This window comes from Panulirus ornatus, chromosome 58 (assembly GCF_036320965.1).
Source record: "Panulirus ornatus isolate Po-2019 chromosome 58, ASM3632096v1, whole genome shotgun sequence".
NCBI classification, from domain to species: Eukaryota; Metazoa; Arthropoda; class Malacostraca; order Decapoda; family Palinuridae; genus Panulirus; species Panulirus ornatus.
Window position 1 is genome coordinate 10,644,965 of NC_092281.1, and position 19,782 is coordinate 10,664,746.

At 45.9% G+C, this 19,782-nt stretch overlaps 1 protein-coding gene across 1 annotated transcript in view; it reads right to left on the minus strand.

Annotated features, from left to right (window-relative positions):
• Positions 1-466: 466 nt before the first annotated feature.
• LOC139766708 (uncharacterized) overlaps positions 467-19,782 on the minus strand; it is a 29,728-nt gene continuing 10,412 nt past the window's right edge. The window contains exon 5 of the mRNA XM_071695628.1: positions 467-645. Coding sequence (XP_071551729.1) covers positions 467-645 — 179 coding nt within the window. The remainder of the gene's footprint in view (positions 646-19,782) is intronic.

Below are 19,782 nucleotides of genomic sequence, written 5' to 3' on the forward strand. Positions count from 1 at the left end.
ACGAGGCAGCTTCAACTCCAGAGGAAAATTATCAACTACAGCTGGGTGGCTCATCCCGCTCCAGGTAGGCACAAGATGAGTTTTCTCCTCTCCCGTCACAACTTCTTTTTTTTTTTCTTCGCCTTCATGAGATCGTGGCGTTTTGGACCGGATCGAGATCGTTTGAGAGAGGGAGTACAGCTGGAGGAGGAGTAGGAAGAGGAGGAGGAGGAGGAGGTGGAGGAGGAGGAGGAGGAGGAAGAGGAGGAGGAGGAGGAGGAGGAGGAGGAAGAGGAAGAGGAGGTGGGTGGTGTTGGTTCAACAGAGGCTCCCTCCTGCCAGCGTTTCCTCGCCTCACACACGTTACGCCGTCAGAAGACTCGCTTGCTGCAGTTGTGCGACCAAAACCTGCCAACTCTTGGGTCAACTCCGGCACACTGTCTCGTCGGCCCATCCACCTCCCACCTCTGCTGCTGCTGCTGCTGCATCACAGCCACACAGGCTGTTTCCCTGGACGTGCGCTGTGCTGCTGCTCATGAAACCAGTAGCGACCATCCTTACTAGCGACCCCCTCTGCTGCTGCTGCTGCTACATCACAGCCACACAGGCTGTTTCCCTGGACGTGCGCTGTGCTGCTGCTCATGAAACCAGTAGCGACCATCCTTACTAGCGACAGAACAGTGAGTTATGAGCGACAAGGATTGTCCTATAGCGTTCAGGGTCCACGGGGTGATCGAGGATACGCTAATTCAGGATTTTCAGAGACGAATCTTATGGGTCAAATTTCCTGGAAATTTCCCCTCCACGACCAGCGATTACCCACAAGGCATTGTCTACGCCCTCACCTCTCTCTCTCTCTCTCTCTCTCTCTCTCTCTCTCTCTCTCTCTCTCTCTCTCTCTCTCTCTCTCTCTCTCCTTTTTTCAGTTTTAATCCACTCGAGGCGTTGACATATTACATTCTCGGCTGGGCTGAAAACAGACACGGCTCGTGCTTGTCTTCAAGTGATTTACATACCCGTGTGGAGGATCAACGCTTAACCCCCCTTACAGCCGGTGGGTATAGCGTCCGTTCTGGCCCCCAGTAAGGGAGTGAGGGTTGCGATACTAAGGCACCGTTTTATTACACAAAGCATCGCGTTTCACTGCTCGCCTGGAGCGGTGTGTAGTAAAAGCGGCCAGTCCGCGGAACCCGATGTTTACCGTGGCTGTCCAGGAACTCTCCTCATCCAGTGCTTAAACGGGGCGACGTGGACTGTGCTGAGGGAGAGACACGCGTCGTCCTTTTTATATTTTCTTTTTTTCCCTCTCTAGGGTTCCTTTTTCCACACGTCGTGAGAGAGAGAGAGAGAGAGAGAGAGAGAGAGAGAGAGAGAGAGAGAGAGAGAGAGAGAGAGAGAGAGAGAGAGAGTGTTCCAAAAGGGCATTTCCAGGATCTGCGTCCTGCGGAACCCTGAGCAATGGGATGGCGTGAGCGATGAGCCAGAGAGCAAAAATGCTCACCTTGGATTGCTACACTCAACACGTCGGTCGGTCGGTCGGGAGCGAGGGAGAGAGAGAGAGAGAGAGAGAGAGAGAGGGGTGAGTGTCGGTGGTAGGCAGTGGGGTTGGGGCGAGAGGGGGAGAGGAGTAATCAAGATCACTTTTAATCTTCGAGTCTCTCCAGCAGAGGGAGGACTTGTGGGGCCACGGCTGATCGCGCCTGGCGCCCTCGGGGATTAATATATATCACGGAACCAGCAGCTCAGGGGCACGGGGGCGGACGATGACGGGTTTGATATTGGTGCTTAGTTAAGACTGGAAGCTTTCCCGACGCATGGTGAGGGTCAGTGCACACACACATGTATTCTCCTCACGGATTATACATTACTGCAATGAATGCAACTACTATATATATATATATATATATATATATATATATATATATATATATATATATATATATATATATATATATATATTATCCCTGGGGATAGGGGAGAAAGAATACTTCCCACGTATTCCCTGCGTGTCGTAGAAGGCGACTAAAAAGGGGAGGGAGCGGGGGGCTGGAAATCCTCCCCTCTCGTTTTTTTTTCTTTTAATTTCCCAAAAGAAGGAACACAGAAGGGGGCCAGGTGCGGATATTCCCTCAAAGGCCCAGTCCTCTGTTCTTAACGCTACCTCGCTAACGCGAGAAATGGTGAATAGTTTGAAAGATATATATATATATATATATATATATATATATATATATATATATATATATATATATATATATATATATATATATATATATCGGGTGTGAGTTTAAATGGAGAAAAACTGGAGGAAGAGAAGTGTTTTAGGTCCCTGGGAGTGGACAAGGAAGCGAATGGAACCATGGAAGCGATCAGGACCTGAACACGCAGATGGATGAAAGGTGTGCATGAGATAGAGTGAATAGGGACAATGTGGCATACATGGGTCGACGTGTTGTCACTGGACAGAACCAGGCATGTGAAGCGTCCGAAGTTAACCATGGAAAGGTCTGCGGGGCTTGGATGTGGGTAGGGAGCTGTGGTTTCGGTACATTATACATGACAGTTGGAAAATGGACGTGAACGGATGTGGCCAATCTTCGTCAGTTCCTGGCGCTACTTCGAACGCATAAAACGGCGATCCAGTGTTCCAAAATGCTTGAAATAGCACATTAATGGTACTGAAGATTTCATGGAAGCTTCTGGTAAATTATTCATAACGGATCAATGTTTATACTTAACCTTAGGAGAACCTAAGAAGATGACTTCTACTGTCATCAGTCCATTGAAAAAAGGAAAATTAAAGACTGTGATCAGATCACCCCCAACTCTTCTCTCTCCTCCTGTTTAGAGAAAAGTCAAGCAAGGCCTTTGGACTTTGCTAAATAGACCCATTCCTAGGGATGTAACTTCCAATTTAGACAAAAGTCAAGCAAGGCCTTTAGACTTTGCTTAATAGACCTATTCCTAGGGATGTAACTTCCAATTTAAAAGACGAATTTTTCGAAGAAATTTACAAATCACTTCGGGAGGACTGAGTTACAGTGGAGCAGAATGGTTTCTCTCCAATTTGACAGAACAACGAAGAAGGCTGCCGTCTGACGCAACTCAGAGGAGAGGCGGATGGCTGAATCCTCCTTTATCGCATATATACGTAGGGCCCGTTTTCCCTGTGGTGCCTGGTCGATGTTTACGCTCCTTTGAAGCTCGGCCTACGCGTCTTATACGCAAATCATCCTCCTTCAAAGGCCTCCCGATGCGTCTTGCGAGATGCGCTAACGAGAGTGGTGGGAGTCAAGGGGCCAGGTCGTTTAAGGCGAAGTTGTTGCAGTTAGGTTAGGAGGGAGAGAGGAGGGAGGAGGAGGGAGAGAGGAGGGAGAAGAGGAGGATCGGCCACTGTTCCCTGGCGAATGTTGCGACATTTAATCGGTTAAAGGTGATATGTGTCGCTCATGAATAACTCATCTGTGAGGTACTCAGGGCCTACGTACAGCGGCTCTCTTTTTCTTTTCCTTTTTTTTTTTTTTTTGAGTGTGTGATGCATCGAGAAAATCCAGGTTTAGGGCTGGGGTGTAAGGAGGGTGATTTAGGTTATTAGTGACGTAACCTTAATGGTGTATTGAGTCGTTTACGTGTCGCAAGACTGAATATGGGAAGGACAGGTAAGAGAAGACCTGATGGTGTATGAAGAGGTGGTCTGATGTAGGTCTGTGCATGGGAGGGACAGAAAGCAAGACCTGATGGTATATGATGAGGCCATGGTATGTACGTCTGTGCATGGGAGGGACAAAACGCAAGACCTGATGGTGTATGATAAGGTCATGGTATGTAGGACTGTGCATGGGAAGGACAGAACGCAAGACCTGATGGTATATGATAAGGTCATGGTATGTAGGACTGTGCATGGGAAGGACAAAACGCAAGACCTGATGGTGTATGATAAGGTCATGGTATGTAGGTCTGTGCATGGGAAGGACAGAAAACAGACCTGATGGTATATGATGGGGTCATGGTATGTACGTCTGTGCATGGGAAGGACAAAACGCAAGACCTGATGGTATATGATGGGGTCATGGTATGTAGGACTGTGCATGGGAGGGACAGATAACGAAAGACTTTGAGGGTCTATGACGAGATTATCTCTTACACGCCGGTATTACCATCCTAAGCTCCTGATCTATATTGATGGAGACTGAGGCAATAAAGCAGATGGCTCCTCAGTGAAGGAGTAGAACTGGAAGCCATCAGTGGGTTGATTGGCTCCTCGTACATGGCCAGTGCTTCTATGAGGCTCATACCACGAGATGAAAGTAGATGTTGCTCTCTACTGGTAATGGCGTGTGTGTGTGTGTGTGTGTGTGTGTGTGTGTGTGTGTGTGTGTGTGTGTGTGTGTGTGTGTGTGCATAATGACTGTTTTTTTATATATAATGACCAACATGGCACGGGCAAACCATGCCTCAGTCAAAGGCCATCTATGCTTAAAAGAAAAATGTAAAAGAATATGAGTGTCGAAATTAATCAGGTTTTCGTAAGTGCTTGGTAGACCTGACCCTTAAAGGAAGAAGGGATAGAAGACGAGGGGGAGACGAGAGGAGGAGGAGGAAGAGACTACCTCAGCTCGAGGTGTTCGAGGGTAGAGGGAGGCACCACAACGGCCAATCCTCGAGTGGCTGGTCTCTACACAGAAACTGTGGGAAAGCAACTGCCACATTCGAGTCCACCTTAGGAGTTCAAACCCTGAGGGTCGGGTGGGGAAGGGAGGGGACACACACGCCCCACGAAAACAATGGCTGAAATAATACCTAGAGAGAGAGAGAGAGAGAGAGAGAGAGAGAGAGAGAGAGAGAGAGAGAGAGAGAGAGAGAGAGCCAAGTGCCCTGGGAGGGGGTGGATCAAGTGCCCTAAATAAGAGGTGGGACAGGTGCCCCTAGGAGGCAGGTATCCTGGATCAGGTGGTAAACTTTAAAGACCAAGAGCAAATGTCACGCGTCCTGGAGCAGGAGGATCGACTCTGCCTAGCCGTCGTCAGAGGCAACAGTGACCTGTCTGGCCACCCAGTGACGTAAGGTTATGGCCGGCCAGGAAGTGACGTAGCCGGCCAGGAAGTGACGTAACCGGCCAGGAAGTAACGTGGCTCGTTATGGTTGATAGGGAAGTGACGTGGCTTGGCGGGAAGTGTCGTGGCTGGCCTGGAAGTGACGTAGTTCGTTATGGTTGATAGGGAAGTGACGTGGCTTGGCGGGAAGTAGCCAGAGTTGGCGGGAAGTGTCCCCGTGGGGGAATTATGTCCCCTTCATCGTGGAGGAAGTGACGACAACCCCACTTGTTACTATTAACGCCTCGTTCCGATCGTACTACTCCCCTCCTGCGTTAGTACTACTACCATGTTGCGTAAGTACTATCATCATGTTGCGTATGTACTACTACCATATTGCGTAAGTACTACTATCGCGTTGCGTAAGTACTACTACTATGTTGCGTAAGTACCACAGCCTTAACAGGTTAGTATCAATGCCTTGTTAAGTATCACTGCCTCATTACGTAGTAAGTATTACTATCTTGTTATGTAAGTACCATATCCATTGTTACGTAAATGATACTCTCTTGTTACGTACGCATCTCGCGTGAGCAACGGTGTTACTTGCCACCTCTAGCAGTGCTGGGAGGGTCGAAGCCTGACCCATAAAAGGGCGTGCTTCACAGGGCCATCCAACCCAGGTGCAGACCTGATCTATATATATATATATATATATATATATATATATATATATATATATATATATATATACATATACATATATATATATATATATATATATATATATATATATATATATATATATATATATATAATGCCTTCCCACTCTACCTTCCCCTTCCCCCGGGACCAGGATTCGAACCGGTGCCATTTCTGTGGGAGCTGGGTAAGCTAACAACTTGACCATGGAGCCCAGATCTGCCAGTTGTCAAAAGTATGACATTCCTCTGCCGCTGTGATCCCCCGAAACCGTGCGCTTAGGCGAGAACAATCCACGTCGAACGTGTGTGTACACACACACACACATACACACACACATACGCTATCCATACCTCCTGGAACATTACCAGCCCAAAAACGTAGCTATGACCTTTCTCAACCGAACCTATAAGATAAAAGAATCTAAACCCTTCAAATATTCTACGCCTATGGAAAAGAAAAGGATCTAAAATCTTCATATCTTTAACATCTATGGAGGGAAAAAAAAGAGAATCTATAGCCTTTATATCTTTTACATCTATGGGGAAATAAAAGTATCTATAGCCTTTATATCTCTTATATCTATGGGGAAATAAAAGTATCTATAGCCTTTATATCTTTTATATCTACATAAGGAGATTGTCTGTTCCTGATGCACTATTCAGAACCGTCTACAAGTTTTTCACTTGATGGGGGAGACTAAAAGCTGGGGGTGTTGTACAACTCTCTCTCTCACACACACACACGTTCTCTCTCTCTCTCCCCCTCGCCTTCCCGCAAACATTACCCTGATGATATTGCCTTTTGTTCCAATATCGTAAAGCAAGAGACGAGAGAGTGCTCTTTACGGGATTATCCACAGCTCCTTTTCGCCCCCCTTCAATGAGCCCCAGGGGGTGGAGAGCAGAGCCTCCCTAGGGGAGGAAAGTGATGAGGTAGGGAGGGAGAGGAAGGTAACCTGGGGAGGTTGAGGGTGAGGGAGGAATGGGGTGGGAACTCAGAGGAGTTGAGTGAGGTGGTAGGTAAAGATGAGGTACAGAGGAGGGGAGATAAAGGTTTGGATTCCTTAATGAGAGGAGTAATTAAACTTCTCCCAGGATTATGGCTAATGCAAATTGCCCTTGGTTTGTTCGTGTGTGTGTGTGTGTGTGTGTGTGTGTGTGTGTGTGTGTGTGTGTGTGTGTGTGTGTCTGTGTGTGTTTGGCCACCACTTACCTGGTTACGAAGTGTATGCCCCCTGTACGTAGAGCACTTCCATCCACAATACACAAAACGTTTCATGCGTATAGGATTACTTTACGAACGGAAGTACGCAGAACGTGGGGGAGAACCATCTCCATAGAACGTAGGTAGCGTTCGTGAGAGAGACACCTCGACACACGAAGAAATAAAGGGACAATTTCTTAATAGCTTTGGCACATATGTGGTGAAGTGTCACAGTGAGGGTTTCCACCCAATTTTGATCTATGTTGTCGCTAAGCAAGTCTTTCATCAGAGCCGAGGTTTTCCCCACCATTATTTTCTTTTCTCTTTTCCTTTCTTTTCACTTCGTGTATTGGAAGGTTTTACGTCACCCGACACAGTATTCCACTGCTAGATCTATAAGTGACCACCACCTCCCCCTCACTAGATGCAGTACCATTGCTTGTTGCGTTATGTCTGTTTTCATCTGATGAGACAAGGCAACATGCATTGAGTACAAGAGTACAATATCTGGTTTCGTTGTGGTCCCAGAAACATATCATTTGGTCCCGTTTTTCGTCCCAGTTTACAATGTTTGGTCCCGTTATGGTCCCCAAAATGAAAATGCTCGGCCCTATATGGGTTCCAGACTATAACATTTGATTCCATTTGGTCCCAAAGTCACAATGTATAGTCCCGTTTAGTTCCCACTCCCACAATGCTTAGTCTCGTTTGGCTCCAGACCATAATAATTGGGCTCCGCACTGTCATCATATTACTAAAATTCCTAATATCTAGGTTAGGTCATGAAGGCCGTAAACCCTGCTTTGACCCACATAAAAGAGCCATTAAAGAACTTTTATGATTACAGTGTTAATTGTATGTCTGTGTTCCACGAACAGACAGTAATGGCTTTGATAATGTCGGTCGCTGCCTGACGCAGTGAATCACTGTTGGATGCCAGGCACTGTCAATGGCACTGTTTGTAGTGATGAAGAGATGTGCCTGTTTGTGGCACTCTTGACAGTGAAGGTAATTGGTGCCTGTTAGAGGAACTGTTGGCAGTTGACAGTGAAGGGTTCCTGTCAGTGGCACTGTTAGCAGTGATAGTGAGAGGTTCCTGTCTATGGCACTGTAGGTGGTGACGGTAAGATATCTGTCCACGGCACTGTAGGCAGTGAAGCTGAGATGCCTGTCTTTTAGTACCACAGGCATTGATTGTGAGCTATCTGTCCAGCACTGTCTATGGCAGTGATGACTGGTGAGGGGGAAAGAGGCTGGTGAGGCGTGATTTAAGTTGGAGTGGATGATTACCTTTCCTTGTCCAAATCTGGATCATAATCGTTGACAGTCACCTGGAAGTCACGCTAGAGTAGAGAGAGGGTGTTGGAGCGGCAGTCCACCCTTTTGGGAACGACGTGACGACCCTTGGGTACGACTTGACGACCATTGGACAGGACGGAATGACCCTTGGCTTTCATTCCCAAGAGGCGTGGAGGAGTACTGTCGTGCTCAAGGGTCGTACCAGCGTGCTTAAGAGTCTTATTGTCGTATCCACGAGGGTCGTACCTTGTGCTCAAGGGTCGTACCTTGTGTTCAAGGGTCGTACCTTTGCACTCAAGGGTCGTACCAACATTCAAGAAATTTTACTATTTTGTAAAATGCCAGAAGTTGGCCGGGAATATAGACGTAATAGAAAAAGCTAAGTGCTTTACAGAAGAGTCGGTAACTTCAGGTACTCAGGGCTATATGTCTCTATATCATAACTGGCTATATTAAGCAATGAATATATATATATATATATATATATATATATATATATATATATATATATATATATATATATATATATATATATATATATATATTATCCCTGGGGTTAGGGGAGAAAGAATACTTCCCACGTATTCCCTGCGTGTCGTAGAAAGCGACTAAAAGGCAAGGGATCGGGGGGGCTGGAAATCCTCCCCTCTCGTTTTTAATTTTCCAAAAGAAGGAACAGAGAAGGGGGCCAAGTGAGGATATTCCCTCAAAGGCTCAGTCCTTTGTTCTTAACGCTACCTCGCTAACGCGGGAAATGGCGAATAGTACAAAATATATATATATATATATATATATATATATATATATATATATATATATATATATATATATATATATATACATATATATATATATACATATATATATATATATATATATATATATATATATATATATATATATATATATATATATATCCCGTTATGTCCAGATTAAAAGTCTGTCTAGCGACAACAGTCTGATATAATGTCTGCCTCCATCGATGAAAATATTCCTCTCGATCGACTTCATCAAAATCAGATATTCAAAGCTTGTTGGAATAATGGCTGGGAGGTCTACCCTCCAGACCGGGGATAATTCTGAAAATTTCATTTCATTTTACCAGAGTCGGACCTGATTTATCTACCCTCAGTTTAAAGCGTCGTATCAGTGTCGTGTTATATTGTCTTTTTTTCTTCCTCGGGGTGATCATACAAGGACTATGTTGACATACTTTCATCACATATGAACGAACACCATAAAAAAAAGTATATAAAAGACTTAAATTGATATGGAGATTAGAAAAAAAAAGGGGGTCCCTTTTTTGTTATCTGACACGATACGGGCAACTAAGTACCCTATTCAAGTCTATTTCTTTAATATATATATATATATATATATATATATATATATATATATATATATATCTTCTTTCTTTTCTTTCAAACTATTCGCCATTTCCCGCGTTAGCGAGGTAGCGTTAGGAACAGAGGACTGAGCCTTTTTTGGAATATCCTCACCTGGCCCCCTCTGTTCCTTCTTTTGGAAAATTAAGCCTAAGCCAGAGAGCCATTTTATCAATCAACCTCTAAGAAGAGATGAACAGCTGTGTTGACTGTGGACCGACTGCCGTGACCACGATTCGAACCTATACCCTTGACCCTGGGCGGCCCATTATGCCTCAGGGTTCAGGCTACGCTAACTCCGACACCATTTCAAGAAATCATAAATATTTTACGGAATACATAGGCTACAGGATCTTCCCATTTTCTTTCTCATAGAAATAAGATTCATCAGGGTCACATAAAGGTGATATTACAGTAACTGAACAATACGTACGTGGATCATTTCGCGGAAGAAATTAAGTAGAGGGATTCCACAGCTACATATAAGTAATACTCAAGTAATAGTATAAGTAATAGTTAAGTAATTACGCATGGAGAGACAGGAGGACTTAGTGAGCAAGTTTTCAACTACCTGCCCTCTCCTGGTGCCCTTATTTCTATGTGATGCAGAAGCGAATGGAGAGAGAGAGAGAGAGAGAGAGAGAGAGAGAGAGAGAGAGAGAGAGAGAGAGAGAGAGAGAGAGAGAGAGAGAGAGAGAGCAGCTGGTCAGACACGTCAGACCTTATCACAGGTGTTACGTGGAAATTATCATCAAAAAATAGTAACATTACTTTTAACTTTCGGTGGAAAAGAAAAAAGAGATCCGGGACGCTCTGCACGCTTGAAAGAAAACGGGATGAGGTTACATCCTGTAATATGTTAATCATTTAAAACATCTTGATGTAAATTCTATCACAGAATATGCAAAATAAACTCCGAGAAAAGACTTTCTGGTTTTTATAACTTTAGCATAACAAGAAAATAAAGACTATATCTCACAATTCAATGTCCAAGAAATGGCTCCCACCGAAGCAATATGGAAAACAAAAAAAATGGGAAATAATATCTTTTCTATACTCGCCAGCATCTCGTTCCACCCTATAAATTACGTCGTTTAACCCATCACGAAAATTCTCTTCATATAGAATTTTTTTACAGAATTATCCTAGGATTTCTGAGTGGACTCTCTTAATATATTATTGAATGAACTGGCAACTCGAGTAGCAAGCCCGTGACGTCATAATGATTAATTACGTCACGAACCATTATGAGCCAATGAAAAACGATCGATGCTTTCGTTCATCCTGTTAAAAATGAATTCGTATCTGGCTCTGTCTTTGGGACTTTAGCCGGTGACGTCACACGGGGAGGAGGAGGTTCTAGCAACACTGGATTTGAAAGGCGATCGCTGATTGGCGGAGTGTCTCAGCTCGCCCCGTGACGTCACAGTAGGGGAAGGTTTCCATGGTATCGACCAGCAGTCTAGTATGAGCCTTGGTGGAGGTTGGATGTACGACCTTAGACCCCCTGCATCTCCTCCACACACTAGTTAGGTACATAACTTTTCTACACACAGAACCCCTGTGGCCCGGTTTGCCAACATTACGAAATATAACTAAAAAGAAAAAACTTTTTTTTACCGTCGCAATTGGAAATAAAAGTTTAGCAATGTATATATTTTTGTGCAATGAGACTTTTATTGATGTCCTTCGAAGTCCAGCAGCTACAGAGGTTTGTCTGATAGAGGCCAATGGCGAGATCTACCCTATAAGAGGGTCATATGAAGGTTAGGGTACACACAGATTGAGGCACGAGGCTATGTCCTTCTCGACTTCGGCAGAGTTCAGTACGAGGTGTGCAAAGTTACTTTAAACCCCTCCCGAAGAACGACGGTACATTATCACTTTGAACACGACGGTACGATGGACCTTTGAACACGACGGTACGATGGACCTTTGAACACGACGGTACGATGGACCTTTGAACACGACGGGACGATGGACCTCTGAACACGACGGTACGATGGACCTTTGAACACGACGGTACGATGGACCTTTGAACACGACGGTACGATGGACCTTTGAACACGACGGTACGATGGACCTTTGAACACGACGGTACGACGGACCTTTGAACACGACGGTACGATGGACTTTTGAACACGACGGTACGATGGACCTTTGAACACGACGGTACGATGGACCTTTGAACACGATGGTACGATGGAGCTTTGAGCACAAACGGTGCGACTATTGGGTAATATTTGACCTGACCCTCCAGGTAACAGGTCAAAGACCAGGCTAACATACCCAAGGGTCGTTCCTTCGTGTTTCAGGGTAGTTCCGTCGTCCTCAAGGGGCTGAGGCAGCTAGGTAACCATTGGCTTAGATGACCACACCAACTCAGGGTCTCTGAGGGTCATTGCGAGGTCAACGAGACACAGCATCAGCGGACGTGGCTGACATCCGTGATGTGAGCCAGCGCTCGCTGAAGACCCACTCGCTACCGACAGCAGAGGCTGGTAGACCTCCGAAGACCCCAAGGGAAGGTGGTGGTAACCCTTGAGTCTTCTGCATGCGTCTTCGAAAAGACCCAGTTCCTCCAGGTAACGGGTGATGCCACCTCACTCTGTCTCAAACAGCTGAGGAAGGGGGAATTATACTGGCTGCCCCCAGCAGTGGCTCCTGGACACCCTGTGGTGTCTCCCAGATAACGGAGGAGAGAGAGAGAGAGAGAGAGAGAGAGAGAGAGAGAGAGAGAGAGAGAGAGAGAGAGAGAGAGAGAGAGAAGGAGTTCCCAAGGGTAACTGGCTCGTCCCAAAAGGATCCCAGCTTACCCTGATCCCGCGTGGAGCGCAGCCGCGAGACTACAGGAAACCTAATAAAGACTTTTCTGTAGCAACATACTAATAATACGAGTGATATAAATATATAGATATGTAGATAGATAGATAGATAGACAGATAGATAGATAAATAAATAGATAGAGAGATAGATAGATAGATATAGATAGATAGATAGATACACAGATATAGCCCAGCTGAAATACGAGGTCTATCAATAAGCCTTCCCCACTAGTGAGCCTTTTCCACCATCAATCTATATTCAAATCACCTCTCAGCCACTCATCATTCTTCAGTCCTGAGGCAAATAGTATTGAATCAACTCATTCTTTTTCGTCCACCATTTCCCCTCTCTCTCTCATTCTCTCCCTTCCTTCCGTCAACATATTTCTACCAGTGGTTTTTTTCTTCTTCTCCTTCCCTCAAAGTCGAGTCTCTGGCATCCTTCTCGGGGCCTGACAACATCCTCTCCCCAAATAAGACGGGATACAGGAGTTATTCATCTGATTTGCATACTGGATCTCGGCTACTGTGATGTCTGGATATTGCCATCTGCGCTCCAGCATGATGTGGGTATATATATGTGTGTGTGTGTGTGTGTGTGTGTGTGTGTGTGCGTGTGTGTGTGTGTGTTACAGGACTCTGCCTGCTTGAGGTTACATCACGTGAGGAAAGATACCTTTGACGAGACTGTACGACTAGGAGCCGATCCTCTTCTTTAAAGAGCTTTTCATTCGAAAGGAATCACCTTTTCCCTGCTCCTGGAAGTGGACGTCTCCGGAAAAGAGATTGTGGGTAGGACCACGACTCTATGAGATAAGCGTGCTAGTGGGATCAACTGTGAATGAAATAGATAAGAGATGGATTAGATAGCTAGATTGACCTCAACAACGTTAGGGTGGGTGACCCCCAGAGACAGGTGGTGTGACCCCTGAAGACCACCTCACTGCTGAAGCAGTTTCCCCATTCCCCCTTCTACCAAAGACCCTCGAGGACCACCTCACTGCTGAAGCAGTTACGCCACTCCCCCTCTACCAAAGACCCTCGAGGACCACCTCACTGCTGAAGCAGTTACGCCACTCCCCCTCTACCAAAGACCCCAAAGGACCACCTCACTGCTGAAGCAATTACGCCACTCCCCCTCTACCAAAGACCCTCGAGGACCATCTCACTACTGAAGCAGTCACTCCACCCCCTCTACCAAAAACCCCAGAAGACCACCTCACTACTGAAGCAGTTACGCCACTCCCCCCTCTACCAAAGACCCTTGAGGACCACCTCACTGCTGAAGCAGTTACGCCACTCCCCCCTCTACCAAAGACCCTTGAGGACCACCTCACTGCTGAAGCAGTTACGCCACTCCCCTTCTACCAAAGACCCTCGAGGACCGCCTCACTACTGAAGCAGTTACGCCACTCCCCCTCTACCAAAGACCCCAAAGGACCACCTCACTGCTGAAGCAATTACGCCACTCCCCCTCTACCAAAGACCCTCGAGGACCACCTCACTGCTGAAGCAGTTACGCCACTCCCCCCCTACCAAAGACCCTTGAGGACCACCTCACTACTGAAGCAGTTACGCCACACCCGCCTCTACCAAAAACCCCAGAAGACCACCTCACTACTGAAGCAGTTACGCCACACCCCCTCTACCAAAGACCCCAGAAGACCACTTCACTAATGAAGCAGTTACGCCACACCCCCTCTACCAAAAACCCCAGAAGACCACCTCACTACTGAAGCAGTTACGCCACACCCTCTCTACCAAAGACCCCAGAAGACCACCTCACTACTGAAGCAGTTACGCCACACCCCCTCTACCAAAGACCCTCGAGGACCACCTCACTACTGAAGCAGTTACTCCACTCCCCCTCTACCAAACACGCCACGCAGTAACGCCTCCATAACATACCCTCACCCCCCTTACATCATAAGACACAGTGCAGACTGAATGACAACCACACCTCCTCAAAAAAAAACTATCTTTTTGGACTATCTTAAAAACGTATGGGCAAAAATAGAAGAAAAAAAATATTTTATGAGAGGAGAGAAAAAAGAGAGACTTTTGTTGCCCACGTTGATGAGTGGGGCAACGTCAACTGCCCGTCGACAGGGAAATTGATGAAATAGTTAGTGAAGTCAATAACAGTATGAACCTAGAGATAACTGAACAAAGTGAGAGGATTCGCTCGTAAAGGTGAAACTCCTGGAAAAAAAAACCCAGTTTAACACACACACACACACACACACACACACACACACACAGATATATATATATATATATATATATATATATATATATATATATATATATATATATATATATATATATATATATATATATTCCTATGAGACCATATATTTTTCATGTCCTCGTTTAACATTCGCACTGTTCATGTGCATGTGAACACTGATCGCTTCGTTTCATTTTACAACACTTGCAGTAAAACGCATTAACACTGCACTACACACTACCACTTTTTAACATATAATGTTAACATATCTAATCCTCTTGGTAGAGAGGCCATGTGTATATCATAATACACACGATAGTACTTTCCTGAAGGAAATAATACGATGCGATTTTTGAATTCGTTAAGTAATTCGCAGGGGTTGTTTATAGTGTGAAGTGATCGGGATTTTGATTCCCAAAATCACGCCCACGTCTGTAGTGGATGTCTGTGTGATGATGCCGAGATATACAATGAGGTGACAGTAGTGTTTGGCATTGACTAGGGCCGTCGCGAAGAGAGACGAGGGGAGTCTCTCTCTCTCTCTCTCTCTCTCTCTCTCTCTCTCTCTCTCTCTCTCTCTCTCTCTCTCTCTCTCTCTCTCTCTCCAGGGGCCCGACCTTATGGGTCGAGACACGGGTATAATTACCTAATATCTCCAATGTCGGGTTCAGCTGATCTGTGGTAATGGGAACATCTTGTTAATTAGCGCGGGGAGGGGGGGAGGGGCAGAAGGTGGCGTGGAGGTGTTGGGTTTTCCCCTGACCTTAGGTCATGGCATCGAGACCTGTGACACTCCGCTGGGGAAAGCCTATGACCTTGACCCGAGGTAGGTCATACCTCAAGACGTGACCTCGGAATGAGTCAACCGTATTTCAGGTCGTGTTTACCCTACCCCCAACTCCCCTCCTCCCTCCCTTCTTAGTTGAGAGAGAGAGAGAGAGAGAGAGAGAGAGAGAGAGAGAGAGAGAGAGAGAGAACTCTCTCTCTCCCGGGGCATAATTGTTCCGGAATCTGACATCACCTGAGCACAACGGAGATGGAGTCTCTTTAATTGTCTCAGGCGACACCAGCCAGGTATGTCCCTCCTCCTCCTCCTCCTGGGGCGGGGCGGGGCGGGGCGGGGCGGGGCGGGGCGGGGCGGGGCGGGGCGGCCGTAATGAAATTTGAGTCGGGTAATGTGACATGAACCCGTCAGACGTGGTGGCCCGTTATTGGCAATAAGCTTGGCCACTCAGACGCATGCGGTTCGAAAGAACAAAAGCTTTAGCCGACTTGCAAAAAAAAAAAAAGAAAAACACTATAAGCGTTGTGTGGGCTGGCGCTCTCTCTCTCTCTCTCTCTCTCTCTCTCTCTCTCTCTCTCTCTCTCTCTCTCTCTCTCACACACACACGCAGCTAATGAGATGGCCTATTTTCGTTGCCAATAGAAATGCCTATTTTTTGCTGTTTTCCTCCGTAGCTGAATTGCCTTATTTTCATTGCCAATTAAATCAACCATTTTTCGTCGAAATATGAAATACCCATTTCCTATGAAATACCCATTTCCATCGGCAATGAGATTACCTATTTTCAGCGCTGAGGAGACTGTCTATTTTTCATGCCAATTACATCACCTAATTTCAGTGCCTAGTACATGGCTTATTTCCTTTACCAATTACATTACCCTATTTCCAGAACTAGGTAGATTGTCTCGTTTCATTTTGCCAATTGGACTACCTACATCCGCTGTTGATGACGCTTCCCGTTTTCATTACATCCCGTTTTCATCACATCCTTCTCCAAGGTTTAGAACCCAGACTTCTGTGCATCGCGCTCGGTAAAACCTGGTGGTGTTCGCTTTGAAGGCAAGACCATGTCTCACTCCGGGCCCTCCCGCCCGCCACGCCTCCCCCCGAGCCAGGCCCATCCTGAGCCAACCCCCTGAGCGCATACATTATGTTAATGGCAACCCAAGAATTAGCAGGTGTAAAGCGCCAAAAAAACGGCAGAGCACTACTGGTGGTGGTGGCTCGTCTTTGCTATTCAGATTCGCACACACTTCCTTGGCTGGCTTGCCTGCCATCTCTCTCTCTCTCTCTCTCTCTCTCTCTCTCTCTCTCTCTCTCTCTCTCTCTCTCTCTCTCTCTCTCTGTGTTTGTATGTGTGTGTGTGTGTGTGTGTGTGTGTGTGTGTGTATGTGTGTGTGTGCTTGTGTGTGTCTATGTGTGTGTGTGTATGTGTGTGTGTGTGTGTGTGTGTGCGTGTGTGTGTGTGTGTGTGTGTGTGTGTGTGTGTGTGTGTATGTGTGTGTGTGTAAGTGTGTGTGTGTGTGTGTTTATGTGTGTGTGTGTGTGTGTGTGTGTAAGTGTGTGTGTGTGTGTGTGTGTGTGTGTGTGTGTGTGTGTGTGTGTGTGTGTGTGTGTGTGTGTGTATGTGTGTGTGTGTTTGTGTGTGTGGCAATGGATCAGGCCTCTGTGGCAACTGTCCCGGTCTCTGTGGCAACAGCACTGGTCTGTGTGGCAAGAGGCCCATCACCTGCCTTGCCAGACGACAAATTGCTCCTCGGATGCTGTCTCTTAGGATACAAATAAAAGTTTACGGTGCCATCAGAGATGGAACGTGGAGAGGGAATTCAACGTGTAGACCAAAGGTACATAGACACACACACACACACACACACACATACACACACACACACACCAACCCTCGATGGGGTAGGAGCTGCGTCAGCTGGCGTTCACGGGTCGAGAGAGAGAGAGAGAGAGAGAGAGAGAGAGAGAGAGAGAGAGAGAGAGAGAGAGAGAGAGAGAGAGAGAGAGAGAGAGAGAGACATGACAGTGACATATTCCTCGGCCTTCCGACCCTTGAAGCTGTGACCCAGCGACACCAAGACAGTGACATATAACACCATCACACTACCACACACCACCACACACTACCACAAACTACCAAGACTAACCTCCAACAACCGACGTCCCTCACCACAATCACCTTGTGCCATCCAGTGGTCTAAGAGACCAACCCGTGCTCGTCCAGATATATGAATCGTCCCATACCTACGACTGTTAATGTCAGCGCACACCTAAGCCAGCGAATAACTTACGTAGTTTCCCTGTAGCTATGTGTACGTCAACTACCACATTCCTGTCACGCAATCAATGGGTAATCGATCATATATTATTCACTATCAAATACATCAACACAGTATGACGTCAGATCAATGATTATGTAGCTTTTTATCCCTTAATGTTCACTATTACATACATAACGTAGGTCAACACAGTACAGCAGTAATTCAGCCAATGCGTGACTCTCCATCACTTAATGTTGAAGTCATCACCATCAGATGTAAACTGTATGAACCATTTCTTAACCTTAAGTTAACTCTTTTGTAATTAACAAGTTGATTTGATGGTTTCGCAGTTATGTAAGTCTATTGGTATATTTTCAGTTACATGGATGCCCGAATTCAACAAACCGTTCTCTATTTATTCATCCTATTTATTCATCTATTTATGCATTTAATTTATTTATTCATTGACACAAATACTGACTGCGCATGATATATGATTATTCACCCCACGATATGCGCTTCAAAACTTCTCCGAATTCTTTGAAAAGTTTTAATGCCCTTTTGGCTCTCTCTCTCTCTCTCTCTCTCTCTCTCTCTCTCTCTCTCTCTCTCTCTCTCTCTCTCTCTCTCTCTCTCTCTCTCTCTCTCTCTCTCGTCAGTGAGAAACACCTCGATATATGCAGCTCTACCTGCAAACTCTCTCTCTCTCTCTCTCTCTCTCTCTCTCTCTCTCTCTCTCTCTCTCTCTCTCTCTCTCTCTCTCTCTCTCTCTCTCTCTCTCTCTCTCTTACAATCCAGTGTTTCATATCTTGTCTTTTTGTATTCTTTGTTCACCATTTCTGTACCAGGCCGTTGATACAGAAACGCTGTAACTTTGTATTTCTATCTTTTTGTATTCTTATCTTTTTTAATACACTTGGAAAAAAAAAATGACACAATAAAGATGCTTTTCAGCATATACATCCATCCATTTACATTATTCCACATACATTCCTGAATTCATTTTTTTGGGGGGGGAGGAGGCGTGAGATCTTTTACGAAAAATTTACTCTCTTCATCGTGAAAAGTCCACGACACCAATCTCATCCGAGCAAAGAGATGAGATAGTGTTAACGGGTTTCGAAGCGGGAGAGAGAGAGAGACGGACGGAGGGAGGTAGGTAGGTAAGGTAGGGTTTGGAAGAAACCCCCTCCCCCGTGAGAAGAGTTACGCACACGGGGAATTGAAGATACATACGAGGTAACAAAATGGAGGATAGAGGTATGAATTTTCTGAGAGAGAGAGAGAGAGAGAGAGAGAGAGAGAGAGAGAGAGAGAGAGAGAGAGAGAGAGAGAGAGAGAGAGAATAACGTTCTCCTCAATCGCTGTTTTAGGCTAGCAATCTTCAGTTTGATAAAATATGATAGAAAAGAAAAAAATAAACCCGTTCTCCCCGACCGCTTATCCAGTGAATCTCAAGGACAAGAAAATTCATAAATGTAAAAGATGGACGACCATTGTCGAGCGGAGTTGAAAAGATGTGTACCCCCGCAGCGCCGAGCGAGAGGGTAAACACTGCAATGGTTTCTGGAAGCGCGCGGGGCCCAAGAGTGTGTCTGGTCCTCAATGGGTCTTGAACACGAGACGAAGGTGTTCTTTTTCTTTAATTTTCTTCAGTTGGTGACTCTAACTGGATGCTGACGGGCCCTTTTAAAGACTCTGGCAGTCGATAGAGACGCGAAGACGAAAGGATTAAACTGTTCAACATTTGAGTCCCTGGGTATGGCGCCTCCACCAACGCACTCTAGCGGTGTTCGGTCATTCGTCTGGCACTTTATAGCCAATGCTTGCAGAGTGTACAGGTACGATCCTTGAGCACGATGGTACGATCCTTGAGCACGACGGTACGATCTTTGAGCACGACGGTACGATCCTTGAGCACGATGGTACGATCTTTGAGCACGACGGTACGATCCTTGAGCACGAAGGTACGACCCTTGAGCACGACGGTACGATCCTTGAGCACGACGGTACGATCCTTGAGCACGAAGGTACGATCCTTGACCACGACGGTACGATCCTTGAGCACGAAG